This window comes from Candoia aspera, chromosome 1, assembly GCF_035149785.1.
Source record: "Candoia aspera isolate rCanAsp1 chromosome 1, rCanAsp1.hap2, whole genome shotgun sequence".
NCBI classification, from domain to species: Eukaryota; Metazoa; Chordata; class Lepidosauria; order Squamata; family Boidae; genus Candoia; species Candoia aspera.
Window position 1 is genome coordinate 219,452,744 of NC_086153.1, and position 24,437 is coordinate 219,477,180.

Consider the following 24,437-nt stretch of genomic DNA (forward strand, 5'->3'; position numbering starts at 1 on the left):
GCATTAAAACCCATTTGGATCTAACAGACATTCTGCCTTAACAAACACCTCTTCCTCACGATTAGGTCTGTTAAATTGAGAATTTATTGGATTAAGTACAGAGAAAGAACTTTTGAAAGATAAACACAGGAGTAAATAATAAAAGAAAAATCCAGGTAGAATTCAAACATATTATGTTTGAATAATCATCTGGATGCTTCAGAGAAATGTGTAAGCTCCAGATGTTCTTGAACTCAACTTTTGTTGACCATGCTGTACTGGGAGCTGTAGTTCAGCAATATCTGAAAGGCTATTTCACTATTACTTCAAATGAAATCTATGTAACAGAAAACTAACCACTTCAAATGAAATCTATGTAACAGAAACCTAACCACAAAAAGTATAAATATTTTTCTTTTCTTTATGGTAGCCAGGAATTGAAGTCAGTACAAGCCATATTGACTTTTTTATTTTAGAGAAGAGATGAAGCCTTCAACTCATCTCCCCTTGGGATCTCCAGTGAAGCTTCTGCAACCCAAAACTCTGACCAAAACCCCAACTCCTGCCACCATCTATGTTTACACTCAGCAGAAGCATTTACAATGCAAATCAGAAACTGGACCTTTACACTTGAAGAACATCTAGGTGGAATACCTACAATATGGGCAATCTCTACTGCTCTGAACTGTCCTTCAAGCAGAAAGTTGGGACAACTGAGACTACAAGTACATTTCTAAGAAGCATTCCATCTGATACCTGTGAATATGGCTTTGCTACTGGAACCAAGTGACTATGGATTTTTGTGTATAGGTGTGGGTGTTGAGTCCATGTTGACTCCTGGCAACTGCCTGGTCTAGTCTCTGCAGTTTTTCTGGTAAGATTTTTTAAAGTGATGTGCCATTGACTTCTTCCTAGGACTAAGAGAGTGATTGGTCTAAGGACACCAAGCTGGCTTTGTGCCTAAGGCCACAGTCTCCTGGTTTCTAGCCTGGGGGATTAACTGTTATACCAAACTTGCTCTCCATCAATGGCTACAGGATATATATTTTGGTTCTAATTCCCAAATGGCCTTCCTTAGGTCATAAGGAGGAAAGCATGGAAGGATATGGGCCTTAGCCTAAACTTGTTCTCACTGCTGTTTTAAACTGTGGACTTCATCTATCTAGTTATTATCAACTGAAATCTCAGATTTAAGCTTTTTGTGTGATATATTAAAAAAAACCCAGTATTTAGAAACTTAACATTTCATTTTTTAAAAATATATTTTTTATAAATATAGAAGATTGTATTGTGTAGCCTGTAAATGAAATCATGTGCTTGTTCTGTACATATCTCTAGTTACAATTTATGTTTGTACAAATCTAGGTTATGGTATATTGATAGCTGTGACCTCATATTCTCTATGGGGATCTACTTTCTTTCTGGGTTTAAATTCCAACTATTGGTTGCTTTTTTGCTCAAAATTGTGGGAAATAACCTATAAATGTATGAACCTAAGTGAATAACCAATCCATTATCTCAAGATGCTTTAACTGCCTATCAGTAGATAAATTGATCTTAATCAGCCTCTTATAGAAACATTTAGCTTCTCACTGTTCCAGCCTTTGGTTTAATTTCTTTTGTTTTCAAATATAATGTTAATGACTATTCAGGGAAGAATAAAAATGTGGCAAATATGCTGGTACCAAGCTAAATTCAATTAAGAAGTTGTTAAGACTGTAAAAATAAACCCATATGGAATGTATTCATTGCAACAAATAATTTGCAAAGCATTACCTGCAATGTCATGATCTGTAGCCATATTGCATTTGTGCTACGCATAGTTCTGCCCTTCAGAGAAACTTAACTGCTAGCGGCATGAGACAATATAATTTATACTTAGAGCAAACTCAGTTGGTAAGTGCCAAAGGGTGGTGGCTGAAACAGGGCTATTGAGAGATTAGATAGAGGTATCAGTACTTTATGAAACATATTAGGTCTTCTATAATATAAAAACAGGCCCTCAAATAGCTCAGTGATGACTGATGATGCTCAATGGTACAGAATCTAATGGTGGTGAAGACTAAGGAACGGTGAGAGGGAAACCGAATGGAATATCATAGAGAAGAATATGATCAGCTGGTGGCACAGTGAACAAAATTATTTGTTAGATGTACACTTCTGTTAGACTGTGAGATCACTTCTAAAATAAGCAGCATTTATTCTGAACTGATATTTCAGGTTTGATCAGATCAATCTACTGAATTTGGTTTGGACAATATTTTTTGTTTTAAAGTAATTATCTACTATGGATTTACAGAATCAGGTGAGGCAAAAGCTACATAAAATTATAATTATTTTACTAATAACCTTAAACTGATTTACAATATAAAGACACCCACAGAATTTTACATGAGGTCTGTATTTTATTGATGTTCAAAAAACAGAACTGGCAGTGAAACACCAAAAAAAGAATAGGAGGGTCAATTCTATTTTAACATAGCCACATTCTAGTGGAAAAATGTTTGCCAAGTGAATTGCATAGATGGGGTTGGTTACATTCACACGAAGAAAATACAGTTTATAGCTAATACACACAACTAAGGTTTGGCATTTTAACATAAAGATCAAATAATTCTAATAACTCTATTCTTGTAACAATAGAGATTCTTGTCCCAGATGAATCACTAGAGGGCAGTAGCAAACTCATAACAAATGTACATACTGTAGTAAAGTATAAAATTATTTCTTAGATACCTGCAAACAATACAGCCTCAATTCGGTCCTTTATGTACTCAGGACTACTTCCAAACACAAGGGGAACTGCTGATGTGCTATTTGGCCCTGGAACCACCAAAGGTCCTACTAAAAATGCACATGCTCCGCCAAGGTAACTAATCAATGATGCAATAGCTGTGGCAGTGGCACGTTCATCTGGTGAAAACCACGTAGTAGAGAGAAGTGGAGAAGCACTTGTTACAGTTGGGCCCGCCAATCCATTTAATAGCTGTCCTCCATGTATTAGCCTGGAGAGAAAGCAAGAGAGAGGGAGACATACAGATTGAATTGCCATGTGCAAACTCCTGAGAATGCTATGAAAATCTATGGGAGGACAGTTCAATTTCTCTCTTTATGCTGGGCTTTTAAGACTATAAAGATTTGACGCAAATTTCTGGAGTGCTTCCAAAAACTGGCACGAAGACAAGGACTAAAGTCAGCAACCCTTTCAGGAAGTACATGACATCATTTTGAGGCACGAACAATTGAAATAAAGCTTCTTCCCCTCCCCCTCCCCTCCCCCCTTTCCTCCTACTCCCGCTCCTCCTCCTCCTCCTCTTCTTCTGATTTCATGTGAGGACACAGAGTTTTCAATATTTACTGCCAAGTGAGTCATATTACCTGCCCCCAAGTACAGACTAGTATTCAATAATTATATACTAGAGAAACCTGTTACTAAGAAATAATCTCAAACACTGCCATTCACAATGGGACATCACAAAGAAGATTTGTACTATATTGTATATTTGAATAAGAGTATCTACTTTGTGAAGTATTTTCATATTTTATGCATGTCTTCACTTTAATTTTCACTTATGCCGTGCGTTAAACAAATGAGAATTGGATTGTGTAAAGGGAAAACAGTGTATAGAGTTCCAAAGCCTTTGATGAAAACATAATTAACAACAAATTCTAGCATAGAACATTGAAGAGCATCAATTTTCAGTATTTTTGCAATATTAGTAGTAATGTTATATATCACATTTTTGTAACATACACAAAAGGAACCTTAAAAAGCGGGGGGAGGACAATTGCATCACATTTTTGTTATCAAAAGTAAAAAATAGAAGAGATCAATAATGAACAAAAGCATTAAAGAAATTTGCTGTTCTTCCAGCCCAAGAAGCCCCAAACCAAAGAAATGGACTAAGCTATGTAACTGCCTAGTCTCATAATCATCATGTTGGGGGCCCTGAATGCAGTAGAGTGCCCTCTCTCTTGGCTGGTTGATGATATTTTGTTGCCTAAAGAACACTAAAGGGACAGGAAAAGCAATGAACTGGGGATTTTGTTGCTTCTGACATGCTCTTCACATCTCTAAGTATTCTTGCTGTGCACACACACACACACACACACACAAATAATACACACACACACACACACACACAACCCCATATAAGCACTACTATAATTTAAACCAAATTGTATACTGCAACCTAAAACAATGGTTCTTCCAACTTCATAAAGGTCCTGAAAAAAGTTTTTTAAAAATCTCATGTGATCAGACTCCAAAGTAGTTTGAGCAGCAGTTGATTCTAAACAGTAGGAGTTCAATGCAAGAAGGATTACAATGTCAGCAGGCCATTCTGACATGTGGGAAAACTAAGCAACTCTGATTGCAGGATCAGGCCAGGTACAAAGAAACACTGAGTTCCAATCAGATAACTAGCTGGGGTTCTGAATGATGTGATTGTCAGTTACTCTCCAGTAAAATCTTGGCCTGCTCTGGGATAGCTGAATACTATTGAGAAAAATCTCTTGCCCTTGACTTTTTAGTTTGGAACTATATCTAAAAGTTGCATCATAAGAGACCCCATGGCATTAAAAGAAGATAATAAATAAATACATACATTATAGTTGCATGTGGTTATATCAAATATGTAGGATGGCAGCACATTATATGGTTTTTACATGGGAACTGAATGACTGATTGGCACTGTTTTGCTCCTTTCAGAGACAGGATATAGTAGTAATAAGGTCTTATGGTCGCTGTATGCCAGTGTTAGTTTTTAGTGTCAGTTCTTGACAATCCTGTTGCATGAAATTTGCAGTTTATTATCTGGTACTTCATTGGTACTAAACGTTACAATTAACTATTTTTCAGCACTTTATACCTTGGTTTTCTGATGCTACCTTTTTCTGAGTAATGTTTACAGAATGAGGTACCCTTGGTACTTCAATCTGCAGTGCATTATCTCATTGAACTCTTACCTCTTTGCCCTTTATTTGTTTATCAACTGAAGATGGAGTGCATTCATCCCAGTAGACTTAAGCGGAGGAAGAATTAATGCTGGGGACCGGATAAGCTTAACACAGAGTAGAAGAGATACAATTTACAGCTATTCCTTCTCCAGGTTCTTTCCATAAACAGAGGATTTTGGATTACACCTGCTATTATATCTCTTCATTTCCTATTTTTTACTGCTTTTTATGCATTTCAAATGTTTCATATCTCTTCATTTCCTATTTTTTACTACCTTAAGATCACTGTAGCTGATTTCAGCCTGAAAAGACTATCAGAACTTCTTCATATAGACCAGAGTTTCTCAACTATGGCAACTTTAAGATGTGTGAACATGCTGGCTGAGGAATTCTGGGAGTTGAAGTCCATACATCTTAAAGTTGCCAAGGTTGAGAAACACTGATATAGACCATCACCCACTCTAAGAACTGCTTTGAGATTAGAAATATTTGTTACTGTTATTTCCCCCTTTTTTCCTTGTTTTTGTTATCCAGAAGGAACAAAGAACAACTGCATTTTTCTTCACTGTCTCACACTGCAATTTAAGTTTGATTTGGTAATGTAAAATGCCTTTTGTATGAAAGATGAAGAAATACAATTTTGTTTTATATCTGCCCCAGAAGAAAAAAGCATTTTTAAATATGGTCAAACTAACAGCAGTATTTTGATCAATTTCTGTATCTCGTACTCTGCTCTCAGGTTTGCATATGATTTTTCCAATTTTCATTTAATTATTTTTAGACCTCAAGCAACGTGGGGAGCAATGAGAGTTCAAGTCCAGAGTTTTTATAACATGCTTAAGGGTAAAATCATGGAATAAAATATGAGGCCATTTCAACAGAGGTATGAAATAATCAATTACTTAACCTTTCCCTTGAGACAGAGGCTGTTATTATATTTTAGTAAGTTTTAGCATCCATTTTGCATTAACTTTACTTTTAGCTATTGAACTGAGAAAACAAACTTTGCTTCAAAAAGCTGAAGTGTAGCTATGTCTGAATGCACCACATCCTTTGAACTACATAAATAAGCACTTTATTTCATCAAGTCCAAAACCGATTTGTAAAGAGGCCTGGGGCAGAGGCTATGTAATAATTGCACACTGTTTGTGCTAATATTTACCTGTTAGCAATGCAGAATTTTTAACTGCTAGCCTCTTAAAGGCAAGATGAAAGGTCCACTTATTTGTCCTTGGGGCAGAATGGGAAGAAAAAGTGCTGGGTCAGCACTTTTAAATTTAAAAATCTAGTAAAAATGTTTTACCAGATTGGCTAGGATGAGTAGATTAGGATTATATTTGCTTTTTAAAATATATGGTGTGCTGAAAAATCATTGCCATCTTTATTTTAACTATAACACACACACACACACATACACACACGCACACACACGCACACAGAGCTTGCTTACTTATAGTAAAGGTAAAGATAAAGGTTTCCCTTGACATTAAGTCCAGTCATGTCCGACTCTAGGGGGCGGTGCTCATCTCCATTTCAAAGCCGAAGAGCCGGCGTTTGTCCGTAGACACTTCATCTGTGGTCATGTGGCCGGCATGACTACACAGAACGCAGTTACCTGCCTGCCGAAGCGGTACCTATTAATCTACTCACATTTGCATGTTTTCGAACTGCTAGGTTGGCAGGAGCTGGGACTAGCAACGGGAGCTCACCCTGTCACACGGATTTGAACCGCTGACCTTCCGATCGGCCAGCTCAGCGGTTTAACCCGCAGCACCACCGCGTCCCCTTACTTATAGTAGCCATGTAGTAATTCCAGAAACTATTGTAAGCTCTTTGAGTTTTTCAGAAGTGAAAGAATATAGAAGAGGCCTTTGAACTGAACTACTTTGTATGGTTCAGAAAATAAACGAAACTACCATCAGTGTTTACTGCATTTTTTCCCCTTAGAGAAGGACAAATCCTAGTTGGAGTTCATTCCTTGCCAACCTGTGTTTCCCTGTGGGTCACTTAGGAACAAAATTCCCAAATCTGCCCTGCGGAGGATCCACAGTGGAATTGTTTTTCATTGCATGATTAACAAACTATGGCTTTAAAATGCTGACTTGGCATTACATTGAATTCAGCTGATTTATTTATTTGTTTGTTTATTTATTTGATTTAGGCACCGCATGTATCCAGTTCAACTCAAGGTGGCTCACAATATTATAAATATACAATCAAATAGAAAATATTAAACAAGATGGCAAATCTGGTCAACCACACCAAAACATGCTGTATCACACTGCCAGCAAGGGGCTCTAACCACCCTAACTGGGGAGAAGGGCTGATTCTTTAACAGCCCCTGGAACACCATCTGGATCAAGGGAGAACTAGACTCCTTGAACAGAATACAGTATACCACTCAAAAATGATTTTTTTAAAAATGGTGAACATATTGCTTTATTTTGCTATTATTTTTTATTTATTTTTATTTATTTTTAATTTTTATCCTGCCTTTTATTATTTTTATAAATAACTCAAGGTGGCAAACATACCTCATACTCCTTCCTCCTCCTCTTTTCCCCACAACAACAACCCTGTGAGGTGAGTTGGGCTGAGAGAGAGCAACTGGCCCAAGGTCACCCAGCTGGCTTTCATGCCTAAGGTGGGACTAGAACTCACAGACTCCTGGTCTCTAGCCCAGCACCTTAACCACTAGACCAAACTGGCTTTATATCAGTTTATATTAGTTAGCTTTATATCCTGTTGTTCCCTCAGGTGCTCAAGGTGACATTCAAAGCAATCTCTCCTCCTGTTTTCCCCCACAGCAGCAACCTTATGGGGTAAGTTGGACTGACAGAGAATAACTGGTTTCTATGGCTGAGGGTGGACTTGAACCTGGCTGTCCCCAGTGTCAACCCAATCCCTTAACTGCTATATCACACTGGATTTCAACCTCAGAAAGTAGAAAATATACAACTACATTTGAAAGAAAATTCTGAAAATAAAACTTTACATTATGTTTAGTTTTGCACATGTTTTTCTTAAAAAAGGGACAATTGTGCCATCACATCCCTAGGAAAGAGATATGTGTTCTTTACTAAACCTTTTACTTTAATCTAACCAGCATTATAGATACAGAACCATATACACAGACAGTATCCAATACTAGTGTACTACAAATAGCAATCATGATTTATTTATAGTCAAAGAAGACCAATTTTCATTCTCCTTAAAAAACATAAGGTGGCTTATTTTTTGCAAATGGAATATTCTCCCTTCCCAATATAGATTTAGAATAAACATCAATTTCCATATAAATAGTTTGGGAGGATGTTATCTGCATTAAAAACATACTCACTAAATATTTATGAAGATGCATAATATTTTGGGATTCATTTTCGACATATATAGACTGCAATATATCATGGGTAGTCCACAAACCATTTTGCTTATTGATAATATGGTATTTCAGGAATAAAACACAAGAATATTCACCCCTTTTTGCAAAGTGAAAGAAAGGATTTTTATATAGAGGCACTGTCTATGACGTGAATGAGGAACTGCTCATTCATAAACTGAGGAAGGGAGGGAGAGAACTTCAACTCAGAATGGTTTTGATGTTGAGCATGGATAACTTGTTTCAAATGTGTTTGGGCATCCTTACTGTTGTTATTTTACTGAGAACTTTAAGGAGTCCAAAATGCAGTGGGATTCCAATTCTGAAAATCTTGTTATTTAGAAACTGTTTGACAACTTGTCAAGCAAGAGCCAAAGATTTGCAATAAAGCAAATTCTGCAATACCAGGCCAATTCCATGGCATCCCTGTCAACCTTCTGACAGTGAAAAGGCAACAACATAATGATACAGCAAGACTTCTGGCAGCACAATGACAAATTTTCTCAGACTTTTCCATCATAATACTGTGTTATTGCAGGGCTACCATAGCTGTCAACCTCCTGAAAACGTTTCTTTGGTCAAAGTTGCATCTAAGTTCAAAAGACATTGGCAAAGGGAATCAGAGCTAGCAGGCAACATTGAGATAAGAGGAAAAAAGGCCATCCAAACATTTGGGTTTTCTTCCCCAATACAACACAAATAAGTCTATAAAATAAACATGCATGATAAAGATACACAAAGGAGTTTTTACATGACTTAGTGGGCAATTTTTCTTTAACATGAACCAACAATATGTATAATTGTACTAATCAAGAAGTGTTTGTTAACAGCCACTTGTCTGGTCACCAATTAGGCAAGAAGCTACTAGATGCTGGAAGACAGGGAGCTCTTTATTCAATTGCAAATATCTACTACATTTACCTGAAAAAAACAACAACCCTGAATTAAGAGGATTCCCCCAAAAGGAAGAATAGCCAGATAATCCTGACAAATACTGTATAATACCATTTCCCCACCTTGCCAACTCCAGCTCAAAACAACCTTAGAAATTCCCTGTTCCTACCCAATAAATGTGTGCATGGGATTATTAACTCCTTTGTGTGTGTGTGTGTGCCTTCAGGTCAGTCCTGACTCCTGGCAGCTGCCTGGCCAAGTCTCTGAAGTTTTTTTGGCAAGATTTTCAGAAGTGTTTCTCCCTTGCCTGCTTCCTAGGGCTGAGAGGGAGTGACTGGCCCAGGGTCACCCAGCTGGCTTTGTGCCTAAGGCAGCATTAGAACTCACTGTCTCCTGGTTTCTAGCCTGGAGCCTTCACCACTACACCAAACTGGCTTGCCCATGAATTAACTGCTAATTCACATTAATTGCCTGACAAGTAAGAGACCCTATATGCAAACATAACTGACACCTATATGCTTGCTTGCTTGCTTGCTCACAATTATACGGCCACCCATCTCACACAAAGTGACTCATATGCCAAGCATTCCCTGTCATAAATAACAACATACAAATATATACAAATGCCCCTACCTCCTCCTAGGGGAAACAGGGAAAGAAAAATAAAATAAAATAAAATAAATGGATAGGTGTGAGTTGGGGAAAAGGTAACTATACAGATGAGGAAAGAAAAAAGACAGAAGCCCCATTTAGGTGTTACAAATAGGATGAAATTCACCAGCAATACAGCCTCTCTGTCACAGTAGCTAAACCTCAGGCGAATCCCCAAAGGCACCCCCACTTTGCAGTAGTAATGTCTGCTAGGAATGTGCAGTCTTTCATATTTGACTCCAAAATGGTGCTTCAGCGTATGCAGGAGCATGAACAGAGCAACTGCCCAGAACTCTTTAAAGCACTTCCAGCATTTTCCCAGGATTACCTGCCTCTTTGCCTGCCTCTTTGCAGCAGGGATCCTGGGAGAAGGTATTGCTGCTTTAAAGACAGATGCTACATTTGTGCCCAGTGTGCTCCAAAGTACCTTTTTGGAATCAAATCTAAATGTATCACATAGTCCTAGGGCTCATCTGCATATTCTGCTCACCCCAGTATGTAAACAGCCCACTTATCAATTCTCAAGGATGTGAATGCATGCTGTAGTTTTCAACCTGCCTCTTGCCTAATACTGCGAAGGGTGAAGCCAACCTCTGCCGATCTTTTTTTGTTGCACGATCAAAAGCAGTGTTTTCTAATCTCTCCAGGCACAAATCACACGGTGCCATCTGGCTTCAGGGCTTAGTTTCTTGCAGGCAATGTCTCCACCCCAATTGGCTAGTGGGTGCTATGCCAGGCACAGGCCTTCCCCTCCAGGCACTGGTTGCTTCTCTCCACTGTCCTTTCATCCTGGGCTGCTAGACTAGTGAAACAGGGAACCCTTGTTTTGTTTTTGAACCAGTCCACTGATGAACAATGGATGACCTTTCCTTTTTTCTTTTCTTTTTACACCACTCTCACGAAGATTACTTAAAAGCCTGGAAACAGAGAAGGGACAAGAGGCTGGGAATGGCCAATAGAGGGGGGAGGAAGAGCTGCAAGAAAGAGGAAGTATGAGAGGCAAGGATCCTCTGCACCTGCATGTGTATGTGTGTGCGTGGACATGGGTGCATTTATGCAGGCAAGTATAGCAAAGAAGTAAGCAAACCTCAAACCTTTTCCTGGCAATTGTAAAGACGATGGAGAAACAAGCAATGTTCTCTTCTCTCCCAGCACAGATTGCTTCCCAGCACCAGCTTCCCTGAACTGGACTACAGTAACATGTTTGGCTTGTGGAAGCTCTCTTAATGGGACTTGAAAAGCCAAGGGCAGGAAGAAAACATCTCTTTGGGCAGAACACAAGGTCCAGGGCAAAATAAACAGAGGTTTGCCAATCTCCCCTTCTAGTTCAAATGACAGCAAGAATAGTGCACCAGCAAAATGGTGGTACGTTCCCCCACCCATGCCACTGGTCCCCTGATGGACCATTGAAATGCTCATTGGGAGCAAACAACTCCTGCAATGAGCAGAGGGTTGGGCTAGAGTAGCTCTAATGTACCTTCCAACAGTACAACTCCATGTTGTGGGGTCTTCTTTGCTTGTGCAAATGGAAACCACGAGCTCCCAAGGACCCACCCACAGAAAGGAAAGCAGCTGGCATTACTTTCCCAGTATAGACAGGAAGGTTAAAGAATCAGGAGATCCATCCATCCATCCATCCATTTTTCAAATTTTATTACCGCCCATCTCCCCCAAAAGAGGGACTCTGGGCGGCTTACAATAAAATCAATGCTACAACAATAAACGTTAAAATCCCATAAAAATAAAGCACATTACAAATATAAAATGCAATAAATAAATATAGAATCCAAGTGGCTATAAAATTCCAATCTGGTGGGAGGGGCTCTAAGGCGACAGCCACCCCCAAGAATGGTTACCCACCTTCCCGCCCCAAGCAAGACAGGAGAACCAAGTCTTCAGGGCCTTCCGGAAGGTCAGGAGTGAAGGGGCCTGCCTCACCTCCGGGGGCAAGATGTTACAAAGGGCGGGGGCCACTGCAGAGAAGGCCCACTTCCTGGACCCCGCCAACCAGAGTTCTTTAGCTGATGGGGTCCGTAACATGCCCTCTCTGCATGATTGGGTGAGGCCGGTCAATGTTATGGGGATGAGACAGTCCCTCAGGAGCCAATAGGAGTAAGGCCAGCCAGCATCACTGCCCAAGCCTGAAACCCAGACAGCAACTTCTTAATCCAGCTCATTTCAACTCATTTCCACTTCCACTAGTGTCTGCAGCCATTTGCACCCCTTGCTCATTCCTTCATTTTCAACAGCTTCTTTTAATGTAACAGATGACAACTATCACCATTCCCCCTTTCAAATTACAGATAATGATTTGAGGGGGGTAGACTGGTTTTACTGTCTTTGTGGTAAATATCAAATCCCTTCTAGCCGGTCTTTCCTGACCAGCCAAAAACTGTAACCTCTTCCCCTCCAGTCTGATGGAAGTATATCCTGAGGAGCATTTTGCCTACAGATGTGCAAAACATTTAAATTTCAAAGCTTTCTGACATTAACCCCCTGCCCCTTCCATTTTGGAGCTATTTCAAGCTCAGAACACTTCCAGAACTGGCAAAACAGCATTGATATACTTCCAGAAAGCTCAAAATAGTGTTTCAAATTGTTTGCACTTTGCACACCACTAATTTTTACTTCCGTTAATGTTTTATAATGGGACTTCAAGTCCCTCAACTTAGCAATGGCTGCAACAACCCAAAGACTTCTTTCCTCTGTCACTTTCAGCTGCTACTTAACAGGAAGATTCTGTAGCAACTTCTTCAGATGGTAGGTACAACTGCATTCAAGCTGAGCACTTTTAAAAATTGTGAGATTTTAGTCATTTTAATACATGGTTTGGGGGTCCATGGATTTTGCCTCAGAGTTATTTATTTATTTACTTACTTACTATTCTGCCTTTATTATTTCTATAAATAACTCAAGGCAGCGAACATACCTCATACTCCTTCCTGCTCCTATTTTCCCCACAAAACAACCCTGTGAGGTGACTTGGGCTGAGAGAGAGAGACTGGCCCAAGGTCACCCAGCTGGCTTTCAGGCCTAAGGCAGGACTAGAACTCTCAGTCTCCTGGATTGTAGCCTGTTGCCTTAACCACTAGACCAAACTGTCTCTGCAGACACATAATTTGAGACCTCCTGAAATTCTGTGCCAGGAAAACCAGAAAAAGTACCTATCTTATAGAAAACAAATGGAGGAATGCTTTAGCTGACTGCCGCTACTGAACAGTGCCTGAAAATTTTCCATTCCTCTTTCTAACAAAAGAATTAATAGTGGATGGCAGTCAATAAGCTTGGCCAATTTGTACCAACATAAAAAGGTTAAGGTAGGATTCTGCTAGTTTGGCTGCTACAGCTACACTTGGCAGCAAAATCGGTATATTTAACACATGCTTAAAATTATTATTAAATCTTTAAAGAAGCATCTCTCTTTCAGCTAGTTCAATGTACTAACCAAAGCTATAATCTATTTTTCATTATCCTTACTCCATGCCACATACATTTATAGATTTTCAGAGGTCTAATTCTGAAATTTCCTTCTTGTTAAGATAAAATGGAAGACATTTTAAAATCAATACTTCCCAGTATGCTAATGGCACAACTTTTTGTAGCTAACAAATGTTCCTAAAGCCAAATGCTTGTAGGAGACAAATATGGCTTCTTCCTCATGAAGATTTCTGCTTCACTGATGTTTATGTCACAATATCTATAGCTCCCCTGTTTTTTCCTCCCCTTTTATCTACTTCTTTTTTGTGGGCTGGACAGTTATGGGCAGGTCACAGCTCTGAAACACCTCTGCTTCATGAGCTGCCCCGGTTATCAGTAGGCTGTCCTGTTCAGACTATGAGACAGCCAGGCAGAATTACTATTAAATTCTTTATTTACAATAACTATTTACAACAGCAAAAGTTCTTGTAATAGATTAGGCAATTCAATTCAATCAAGTCCACCCAGGCAGTAAAGGATGCCCAGGCAAGGCTGCTGGTCCAGACTGTGGCAAAACAGCGAGGCAGAACTCAGCTAACTCTCTTATTGAAGCTGCCAGAGTTGGTGGAGCTAGAGTGCGTGGCAAAGAGGAGGCTGGAGGCATGAGTCTGTGAATGGGCGCGCAGGTTGGACTACACTGGAACACAGAGGCTAGAGATAAGACTGGACTGGAACATCTAGGCAAGGCTTGGACCTGGAGACAAGGCTGGACTTGGAGGGAGCATCTAGGCAAGGCTCGGACCTGGAGACAAGGCTGGGCTGGGCTGGAATGTCACAATGAGGCTTGGAACTGGAGGCGAGACCAAATCGTACTGGAGCAACAAGACTGGATGCAAGGCTGTGCTTGACAGGGACAGCAAGGAGAGGCTCAACTGCAGCGGCATGTGCAGGAAGCAGGACCATGACAACAGAAGGGGCTGGCTCTGGTTCCACGCTGGCTACAGGCAAGGCTTCCAACTGGTATAAGGACTCCTCTGCATATGCTGTGAGCTCAAAGGATCAGTTGTCTCCAGCAGCTTGCTCTTAGCGCGCCTGCCTTTTAAAACGATCCTTTCCACGCCTTTTCTCACCTGCAGCCAATCAGGCTGCCTTTTGATTCATGTGCTTCTCTGCTCATCTTTCACAAGCGCTGATTGGAGGATTTAAATCTCCCTCCAAAATTTGTCCAATCAGCGCTTCTAGTTTCTCCCGCTCTGCTGAGTCACTTCTGGTTTTTATTTCTCCAAATCCTTCCTGATAAGTTTCGATTTCCTCTTCTGATGCAAGATAAGTTTCATTTTCTGAGTCAGAAGCAGACTCAAACCTCACATAGGCTTCCAGTAAAATTCAAGGTGGTGGTTACCTCCCTTTAAGTCTTCCAGACATAGGGCCTGGTTATTTGAGGGAGCACCTATCTCCTGTGGTTCTGCCCATCCCATAATGTCTGACAGAGTTGGCATTCTCCAGGTCTCATCAATTAAACAATGTTGCCTAGGACCCAAGAAGTAGGCCTTACCTGTCACGGCACTGTTGGAACACCATCCCACTGAGATTTGTATGGCCCCTACCTTGGCCCTGTTTAAATGAGCCATTAAAATCCAGCTTTATCCCTAGGCCATGAGTTAGAATTGTTGGTAGACCCCTTGTGGGGCATTTTGGTTATTTGACTGATTGTTGATTTTCTCCACAGCTCCTTTTGGATTATATATCCTGCATCTTTATTGTTTTACTGTTGTATTTTGTAAATCGTGCATTAATGATACAGTGCATAAATTTGTCCTGTAAGAGTCAGCAATTCATAAGACCTTCACAAGATGCACTAACAGCCAGTTTAATTTTTGGCTAATCCATGAAGCATCTTTGTTTAATGGCTCCATCTACAAATTCCATTATAAAACAGTTCTTTTCAATGATGTATTACTCAAAGTGTGTCTATGTGTATGTGTTCATGGGCATGCCACCAATCAGTGGTTTTCTCCCCCACATTCTGTGCAGAAATTAGACATATCTACAGTTTTTTTCCCCTACCAAATGCTTTATTGATTTTTTTATGAAGGAAAGTAATCCAGTGCCCTGAATACCACTTTTTAATGAATAAACTTATTAATACTCTGAAGTTCACTGGAGCTTCAAAAATCCAAGCACTTTAAAAACAAATGAATTAAACTCATTGCCAAACTTAAAATTAATCACTAGGTCATAAAGATACGGTATTATACAAAGCTACTTATTTTATTGAGGGGAGTGATAAATTTCACCCTTCATTCAATTTTTTATGTTCTCCTTATAGGTAATTACACATGGAGAACGAGATTATGTGCACTATTCTTTAAAAGACCTTATTAAGATCACAAAACTCACTCCAAAATACCAAGTTTTAAAATTAAGTAGATTTCCAAAAGACAAAGCAACAGAAAAACATAAGATACATGCATACTACAAATCTCTTCTAATAAGCAATTTGTTTTTTTATCACTTAATATCAAATTCATTCTGAAATCCTATTGGGAAATTCAATTTATAAGTTCACAGAACTAGATTTTATGAAAATGGACAAAGTAAACCAAGGGGAGGCATGCTGAACCTAACCTGTAAGTTTGAAAATCTTGAAGGTTTCATTTTTTAAAAAAGATGCAGTAAAAGTGAATACTAAATCATATAACCCAGACTTCCTCAACCTGGTGCTCTCCAGGTGTGTTGGACTGCAATTCCAGAATTTTTAGGCACTAAGCTGGGGAGGCAACTATAAGTAAAAACAAAAGGATTCCTTTTCTTTGTTTCTTGTGTAAGAACTCTTTAACTCTATTCCATTATTTCTTTTCAACTGATCTGCAGTTTTCAGTCACATGGAACCCAATCATTGCTGGGACCGGAATTTTCATTGCCAAGTGATGCAGTCATAAAGCAAGACATTGCATGACCTTATCACTTAGCATTACAATCTCCGCAGTCCCCATTGCTGTCATTAATCAAATCCCACTGGTTGTTAGGTGAGGACCCAGCCTGATCCAAGCCATTCCCAGGTTGGTCCCTCCCAGCCCTGAGCCTCAGTAAGGTAAGGGACTGCCTCCTCTGCAAATCCCCCCTCACCCACCTATCTCTCCCCATCTCTGCCCTTTTGGCCACCCTGTACTCCACCCTCTGCTGACCCTGTGCTGCACTGGCCCTGCCGCCCTGGGCTCTGCTGCCCCTGCCACCGTGCCGCCCCCAGTTGACCTTTGCCGTCTTCTTCCTCCCATGACAAGGTGTGCCCAGCCTGGCCCTTCATGAGGTAGCTGCTGGCCACGCCAGGCCTTCTTCCCAAGCCCGCTTGTGGCTTTGTCCAAATCGCATGTGGCCTTCTCACACGGCTTTCAAACAGTTGCTGAATGGTTGTTAAATGAGGACTACCTGTAAATCTATTTATGTACCTATATACTGACTATTTAGATATATAAACTGAATCCAAGGCACAATTTGGAAACCAAAAATGGTTTGGATAAAGGCAAAAAAAAACCCCAAAACGCTTTGGTTTCTAAACTTTGCCCTGAATGCCACTTACATGTCTCAGTAGTAAAGGTCTCAATTGGTCCAAGTTATATTGGATTGTTTTGTAAATTGCTAATTGCGGAGGTAAAACTGAATCTTATGGTCTGTGAATACCATTTTGTTAGAACCTTTATTAGGATATCATGCTAAATTATTTTTTAAGATGACATGAATGAGCTTTCCATTATTATTGAACATGTTGGTTTTGGTTTTAAAGCATTTTGGGATGGGAAACTTAAAGGACTGTGCCCTTGCTTGCCCGTTTTATTAAGTTCCTTTGGAAATGCTCTCTGTCAATATCTAAGCTAAGACTGCACGTTTTCTCTGACTTGCCCAGATTTTGCCACTCCTTTCCCCCTCTTCATCTTGTCTTTTCTGATAGCTTCAAAATTTCATTACTGAAGACTTATTTTTGTCCTCCAGCTGCACTTCAGCTACTGAGATGTTGATTGTTCTCCCTTTAGTCTTAGCAGCTTCTGATTTTTCTTCTGTCATCTTCTACTTTTGACTTTTTATTTTCCTTTATTTTATTATTTCTCTCAAATGTTTTAATAATATGACAAACTGCCTTAAGGCTTGTAATTGAGAAGGAGCGTGTACTCATTTTACAATAAACAAAATTAACTGATAAAATAGGCTCATAAACAAAAATCTCAAAGAAGAAAAAAGAGGTGATGGGGAACCAAATGTCATGTCATAAACAAACACAAACCTTCATTTTATATATTGTGAGGAAGAAAATGCTTGTCTTTTTGTATGTGTGAGCACTATCTTTTGACAAAACCAGGGTCTTTCAGTATGGCAGCGAGCTGAGTCTGCGTAAATTTGAGACCTCACTGGTCCACATCTCTCCCAAAATATCAGTGTCAGATGTTTTCTTAAAAGAAAGAAAGAGAACCAGGAAAACATCCTGTGCTTTAAAAAGCCAAGACCGTAACAAACTATTTCCTTCAACAAAGAGAAAAATATATGGTTACACTATCACTTAGTAGGTAAGAGTATAAAAACATCAAGATTTCGTACTACAAGGCATCTGAGCTACAATAATTCAAATTAGGAATATATGACAAACACACACCTCTCCTTTCTTGAATCAATCCCTCCTTTTTTTAAGCCCTTACTAGGACTACCTCCTTCAGCAAAGGATTCTTACCTGGCCGTGATGCTGGAGCTTGAGCACTTCAATGATGCCATGAGCTAAACCGTGAAGGGCCACCCAAGACAGGAAGGTCATGACAGAGAGGTCAAACTAAATGCGATCCCTGGGGAAGGTAATGGCAACCCACCCCAGTATTCTTGCCGTGAAAACTAGATGGATCAGTACAACCAGAGATATGTCAGTATACCATTGGAAGATGAGACCCCCAGGTCGGAAGATGGTCAAAATGCTACTGGGGAGGAACAGAGGATGAGTTCAACTAGCCCCAGACGTGATGACGCAGCTAGCTCAAAGCCGAAAGGACGGCTAGTGGCCGACAGTGCTGGTGGTGAACGGCGGATCCGATGTTCTAAGGATCAACACACCATTGGAACCTGGAATGTAAGATCTATGAGCTAGGGCAAATTGGATGTGGTTATTGGTGAGATGTCAAGATTAAAGATAGACATTTTGGGTGTCAGTGAACTGAAATGGACTGGAATGGGCCACTTCACATCAAATGACCACCAGATCTACTACTGTGGACAAGAGGACCACAGAGGAAATGGAGTAGCCTTCATAATTAATAGTAAAGTGGCTAAAGCAGTGCTTGGATACGATCCAGAAAACAACAGAATGATCTCAATTCGAATTCAGGGCAAGCCATCTAACATCACAGTGATCCAAATATACGCCCCAACCACAGATGCTGAAGAAGCTGAAGTAGAGCAGTTCTATGAGGATCTGCAGCACCTACTGGACAACATGCCTAAGAGAGATGTTATTTTCATCACAGGAGACTGGAATGCTAAGGTAAGCAGTCAAATGACACATGGAATTATAGGTAAGCATGGCCTGGGAGAACAAAATGAAGCAGGACATAGGTTAATAGGATTTTGCCAAGACAACTCACTCTGCATAACAACACTCTCTTCCAACAACCTAAGAGATGGCTTTATACATGGACTTCGTCAGATGGACAACACTGAAATCAGACTGACTACATCCTTTGCAGCCAAAAGTGGCAGACATCTATATAGTCGGTAAAAACAAGACCTGGAGCTGACTGTAGTTCAGATCACGAACTTCTTCTTGCACAATTTAGGATCAGACTAAAGAGATTAGGGAAGACCCACAGATCAGCTAGATATGAGCTCACTAATATTCCTAAGGAATATGCAGTGGAGGTGAAGAATAGATTTAAGGGACTGGACTTAGTAGATAGGGTCCCGGAAGAACTATGGACAGAGGTTCGCAACATTGTTCAGGAGGCGGCAACAAAATACATCCCAAAGAAAGAGAAAACCAAGAAGGCAACATGGCTGTCTGCTGAGACACTAGAAGTAGCCCAAGAAAGAAGGAAAGCAAAAGGCAACAGTGATAGGGGGAGATATGCCCAATTAAATGCAAAATTCCAGAGGTTAGCCAGAAGAGATTAGGAATTATTTTTAAACAAGCAATGCATGGAAGTGGAAGAAGACAATAGAATAGGAAGGACAAGAGACCTCTTCCAGAAAATTAGAACCATCGGAGGTAAATTCCAGGCCAAAATGGGCATGATCAAGAACAAAGATGGCAAGGACCTAAAAGAAGAAGAAGAGACCAAGAAAAGGTGGCAAGAATATACAGAAAATCAGTATAGGAAGGATAACAATATCAGGGATAGCTTTGACGGTGTGGTCACTGAGGCTGAAGAGTGAGGTTGAATGGCCTTAAGAAGCATTGCTAATAACAAGGCAGCAGGAGACGACGGCATCCCAGCTGAGCTGTTCAAAATCTTGCAAGATGATGCTGTCAAGGTAATGCATGCTATATATGCCAGCAAATTTGGAAAACACAAGAATGGCCATCAGATTGGAAAAAATCAACTTATATCCCCATACCAAAAAAAGGAAACACTAAAGAATGTTCAAACTATCGAACAGTGGCACTCATTTCACATGCCAGTAAGGTAATGCTTAAGATCCTGCAAGGTAGACTTCAGCAATTCATGGAGCGAGAATTGCCAGATGTACAAGCTGGGTTTAGAAAAGGCAGAGGAACTCGGGACCAAATTGCCAATATCCGCTGGATAATGGAAAAAGCCAGGGATTTTCAGAAAAACATCTATTTCTGTTTTATTGACTATTCTAAAGCCTTTGACTGTGTGGACCATAACAAACTGTGGCAAGTTCTCAGTGGTATGGGGATACCAAGTCATCTTGTCTGCCTCCTGAGGAATCTGTATATCAACCAAGTAGCAACAGTAAGAACAGACCACGGAACAACGGACTGGTTTAGGACTGGGAAAGGAGTACAGCAGGGCTGTATACTCTCACCCTACCTATTCAACTTGTACGCAGAACACATCATGCGACATGCTGGGCTTGAGGAATCCAAGGCTGGAGTTAAGATCGCTGGAAGAAACATTAACTATCTCAGATATGCAGATGATACCCCTGTGATGGCTGAAAGCGAAGAGGAACTGAGGAGCCTTATGATGAAGGTGAACGAAGAAAGTGCAAAAGCTGGCTTGCAGCTAAACCTGAAAAAAAACAAGATTATGGCAACCAGCTTGATTGATAACTGGCAAATAGAGGGAGAAAATGTAGAAGCAGTGAAAGACTTTGTATTCCTAGGTGCAAAGATTACTGCAGATGCTGACTGCAGTCAGGAAATCAGAAGATGCTTAATCCTTGGGAAGAAGAGCAATGACAAATCTCGATAAAATAGTTAAGAGCAGAGACATCACACTGACAACAAAAGTCCGCATAGTTAAAGCAATGGTGTCCCCTTGGTAACATATGGCTGCGAGAGCTAGACCATAAGGAAGGCTGAGAGAAGGAAGATCGATGCTTTGGAACTGTGTTGTTGGAGGAAAATTCTGAGAGTGCCTTGGACTGCAAGAAGATCAAACCAGTCCATCCTCCAGGAAATAAAGCCAGACTGCTCACTTGAGGGAATGATATTAAAGGCAAAACTGAAATACTTTGGCCACATAATGAGAAGACAGGACACCCTGGAGAAGATGCTGATGCTGGGGAGAGTGGAGGGCAAAAGGAAGAGGGGCCGACCAAGGGCAAGGTGGATGGATGATATTCTAGAGGTGACAGACTCGTCCCTGGGGGAGCTGGGGGTGTTGATGACCGACAGGAAGCTCTGGCGTGGGCTGGTCCATGAAGTCACGAAGAGTCGGAAGTGACTAACGAATAAACAACAACAGGACTACCTCAAGATTCATGTTCAATGATTAACAGCTCCTTTTCTCCAGAGACGGAACCCAGAGTTATAGGCAAATTTGTAAGCCCTGCTTCTGAAGGAATCTGTGTCTTGATGATGGTATCTGGTACAGGTAGTCCTCACTTAACAACCACAATTGAGACCAGAATTTCAGTTGATAAGCAAAGCGGTCATTAATCAAATCTGACCCAAATTTGCAAGCTTTTTTTGTGGCGGTCACTAAGAGAATCTGCGGTTGTTAAGTGAACCATGTGGTTGTTAAGGGAACCACGGTTCCCCATTGATTTTGCTTGCCAGAATCCAGGAAGGTCAAAAATGGTGATCACGTTACCATGGGATGCTGCAACAGTCATAAATGCAAACCAGTTGCCAAGTGCCCAAATCATGATCACGTGACCGTGGGGACGCTGCGATGGTTGAAAGTCATTTTTTCGGCACCACTGTAAGTCTGAACTGTCACTAAACAAATGGTCATTAAGTGAGGACTGCCTGTATACCATTATCCTGACTCAGCATGACTTAATTCATACTCTTCCATTATCCTAGCAAAAAACACCATTGCAATATATTCCTGCAAGGTTCTATTTTCCCTCGCCATTGTAATTATAACTCCATCTGACATTTATGCATTCCTTCAGAGGCCTAACCATCTCCCGAAGTAATGTAAGAAAGGTTCAGTAAGCATAGCTGAATTCAGACAGGTAATCAAAACATGGTTTAACATTAGCCATGGATGAACATCCAAATTAAAGTTTGAGTTTTCCAAGGGGTAATGTTAACCTTTTCATTTTCTATCTGCTTGGTACTCCAATGTCTGATAGACTATGCTAGCATTAATGAACAGACTAGACCAAATATACATTAAGGAGATCCTCTTTTCAATGTGAACTTCTGAACTCTCAGAGATGAAACCAACACACTATACTGAGGACATCACTGCTGAATCAGTTACAATTGGCAAATACACAAGTATTGTATTTTTACATCTATTTGTATTAGACTGACTGGGATGAATGTATGCACTTTCATTGGATTCACCTTTTTTAATATATTCGAGATAGTAACAGAATTGTTGGTGCAACTACATGCAATGACTAACACTTTTAATTAACCTTTTCTCTATTTAAAACTTCCATTCTGCCACTTAATAATTTGGGCTCTTTATCATGTATTCTTTATTGTAGTTTCCTAGTGATAAGATAAATTATTATTTTTCTTCAAAGAACAAGCACATGACCAAATCCCTTACCATTTCCTTGTTTCTTTGTTGGATACAGGTATGCATCTCAGGCCAGCGCCTACCACCATGAGAAAGGATGTCAGCAACACAGTTTTCCTGAGGCCTGCAAGGAGAAAAAAAGTAGACATTGTTTTAGCAAAAATGGCAACCTTGGCAAATATAATTCCTTTTGATAAAGTACTCATAGTAGTATCTAATTCAAAATATATATTAAACAGCACAAGCAATTATTTCAGTATTAGACCACATGCTGTCATGTAGTCTCATGAGCACATTTCCATTTGTACAACTGGAATATTTTCATCCTCCTCCAAATCTACTTTAGAAAATCCTTAGTCTCAGGAGAAGATCTGAAACAGAGAAGTCTGTAGGTTAAAGAGTCCAACCCAGCAGCAGACAGATGTTAGGAATGCTGCCCAGTGTTAATACATGGCTATTTATCTTTGTTAGTTCAAAAGTCAATTCTAAGCAAGTTGAGGGGACAATCTGCAGCATATCCTGAAAGATGCTTTACTGCATCTGAACCGTTAGCTGATGTCCTAATTCAGAGCTGCCCTTTATAAAAGGACTTTGCCTCACTTGCCTCAACTGCCAAGGAAGCAGCTGCTCTACATAGGAATGTTTTGTATATAAATAACTAATTGTGATGGCCGGACAGAAAGCCATAGTATGAAGAGCAAAGTCCGAGTGTATATTTGAGCTATCATAATTAACTTGAGGGACAGATTAGGAGAGGTACATTAAAATGTCCAAGGGTTGGATTAGGTCAACATCCATTTTAAACCAGCATTTGGTTTCCCACAATGGGCAGCCAGAGGCCTCTGGAAAGCATGCAAGCAGAACATGAAGGCATACCCCTCTCCAACCACCAGCCATTGTTCCGGTTACTGGTAGCTGAAGGAATGCTGCCCCCTACTTGGTGGTATCATTGAGTCAATAACAGCCCTTAATAAATCCTTCTTCTGTATTATTGTGGATTAGATAAATGCCCTCTGAAACCCATTCAAGTCAGTGTTCATCACCACATCCTGTAGCAATTAATTTTACAAGTTAATTATGTGCTATATGAAGTAGGTAAAGGTAAAGGTTTCCCTTGACGTAAAGTCCAGTCGTGTCCGACTCTAGGGGGCGGTGCTCATCTCCGTTTCAAAGCCAAAGAGCTGGCGTTGTCCATAGGACACTTCCGGGTCATGTGGCCAGCATGACTCACGGAACGCCATTACCTTCCCGCCAAAGCGGTACCAATTAATCTACTCACATTTGCATGTTTTCGAACTGCTTGGTGTGCAGGAGCTGGGACGAGCAACGGGAGCTCACCCCGCCGCGCGGTTTCGAACCGCCGACCTTCCGATCGACAGCTCAGCGGTTTAACCCACAGCGCCACCGCGTCCCTGCTATATGAAGTAGTATTGCTTTTATCTGTTCAATATCTCCTCCTAATCAGTTTTACAGGATGATCCCTAGTCCTAATGTTTTGAAAAGCAAGGGAGGGGATTTGTCTCTATTTTCTCCAAACTATGTATCATTTTATACTCAGCTAGATAATCCTATGACTCACTGGGTTATCCTTTGAGAAAAAGGTAGTGCAGCATGATGTGACCAGAATGAACTTCTCTTAGGCTGCCCATATTTTTTTTACCCCAATGCTGGACGGTCCTGTGATCATCTAAGAACAGTATATATCATAAATAGAAAAATAAGTGAGGTGGCAAATGAACTTCAATAGTAAGTCAATATTTTCTTTCTTAAACAGATAAACAGAATGACCACGGGTAGGCAAAAAAGCAGTGGAAGCAGGATTTACTTCTGATTTCCTGCTGGCTTCCCCATTGACTTTGCTTGTGGGAAGCTGGCAGGGAATGTTGGAAATCACAATCACGTGACCACAGGGACACTGCAATGGCCACAACTTTGTGAATAAAATAGGTGTGAACATTGTGGAAATTTCAATTCCACAAGAGTAATGGGTCCTGGATTTTTTATGCATTCTTTAA

The 24,437-nt window shown here is 40.3% G+C and overlaps 1 protein-coding gene across 1 annotated transcript in view; it reads right to left on the reverse strand.

Moving 5' to 3' along the window:
- The window catches only part of SLC49A4 (solute carrier family 49 member 4), a 107,278-nt gene that overhangs the window by 47,339 nt on the left and 35,502 nt on the right, over positions 1 to 24,437 (reverse strand). Inside the window, exons 2-3 of the mRNA XM_063292458.1 lie at positions 22,453 to 22,546; positions 2,716 to 2,984 (exon numbers count right to left, since the gene is read on the reverse strand). Coding sequence (XP_063148528.1) covers positions 2,716 to 2,984; positions 22,453 to 22,546 — 363 coding nt within the window. The remainder of the gene's footprint in view (positions 1 to 2,715; positions 2,985 to 22,452; positions 22,547 to 24,437) is intronic.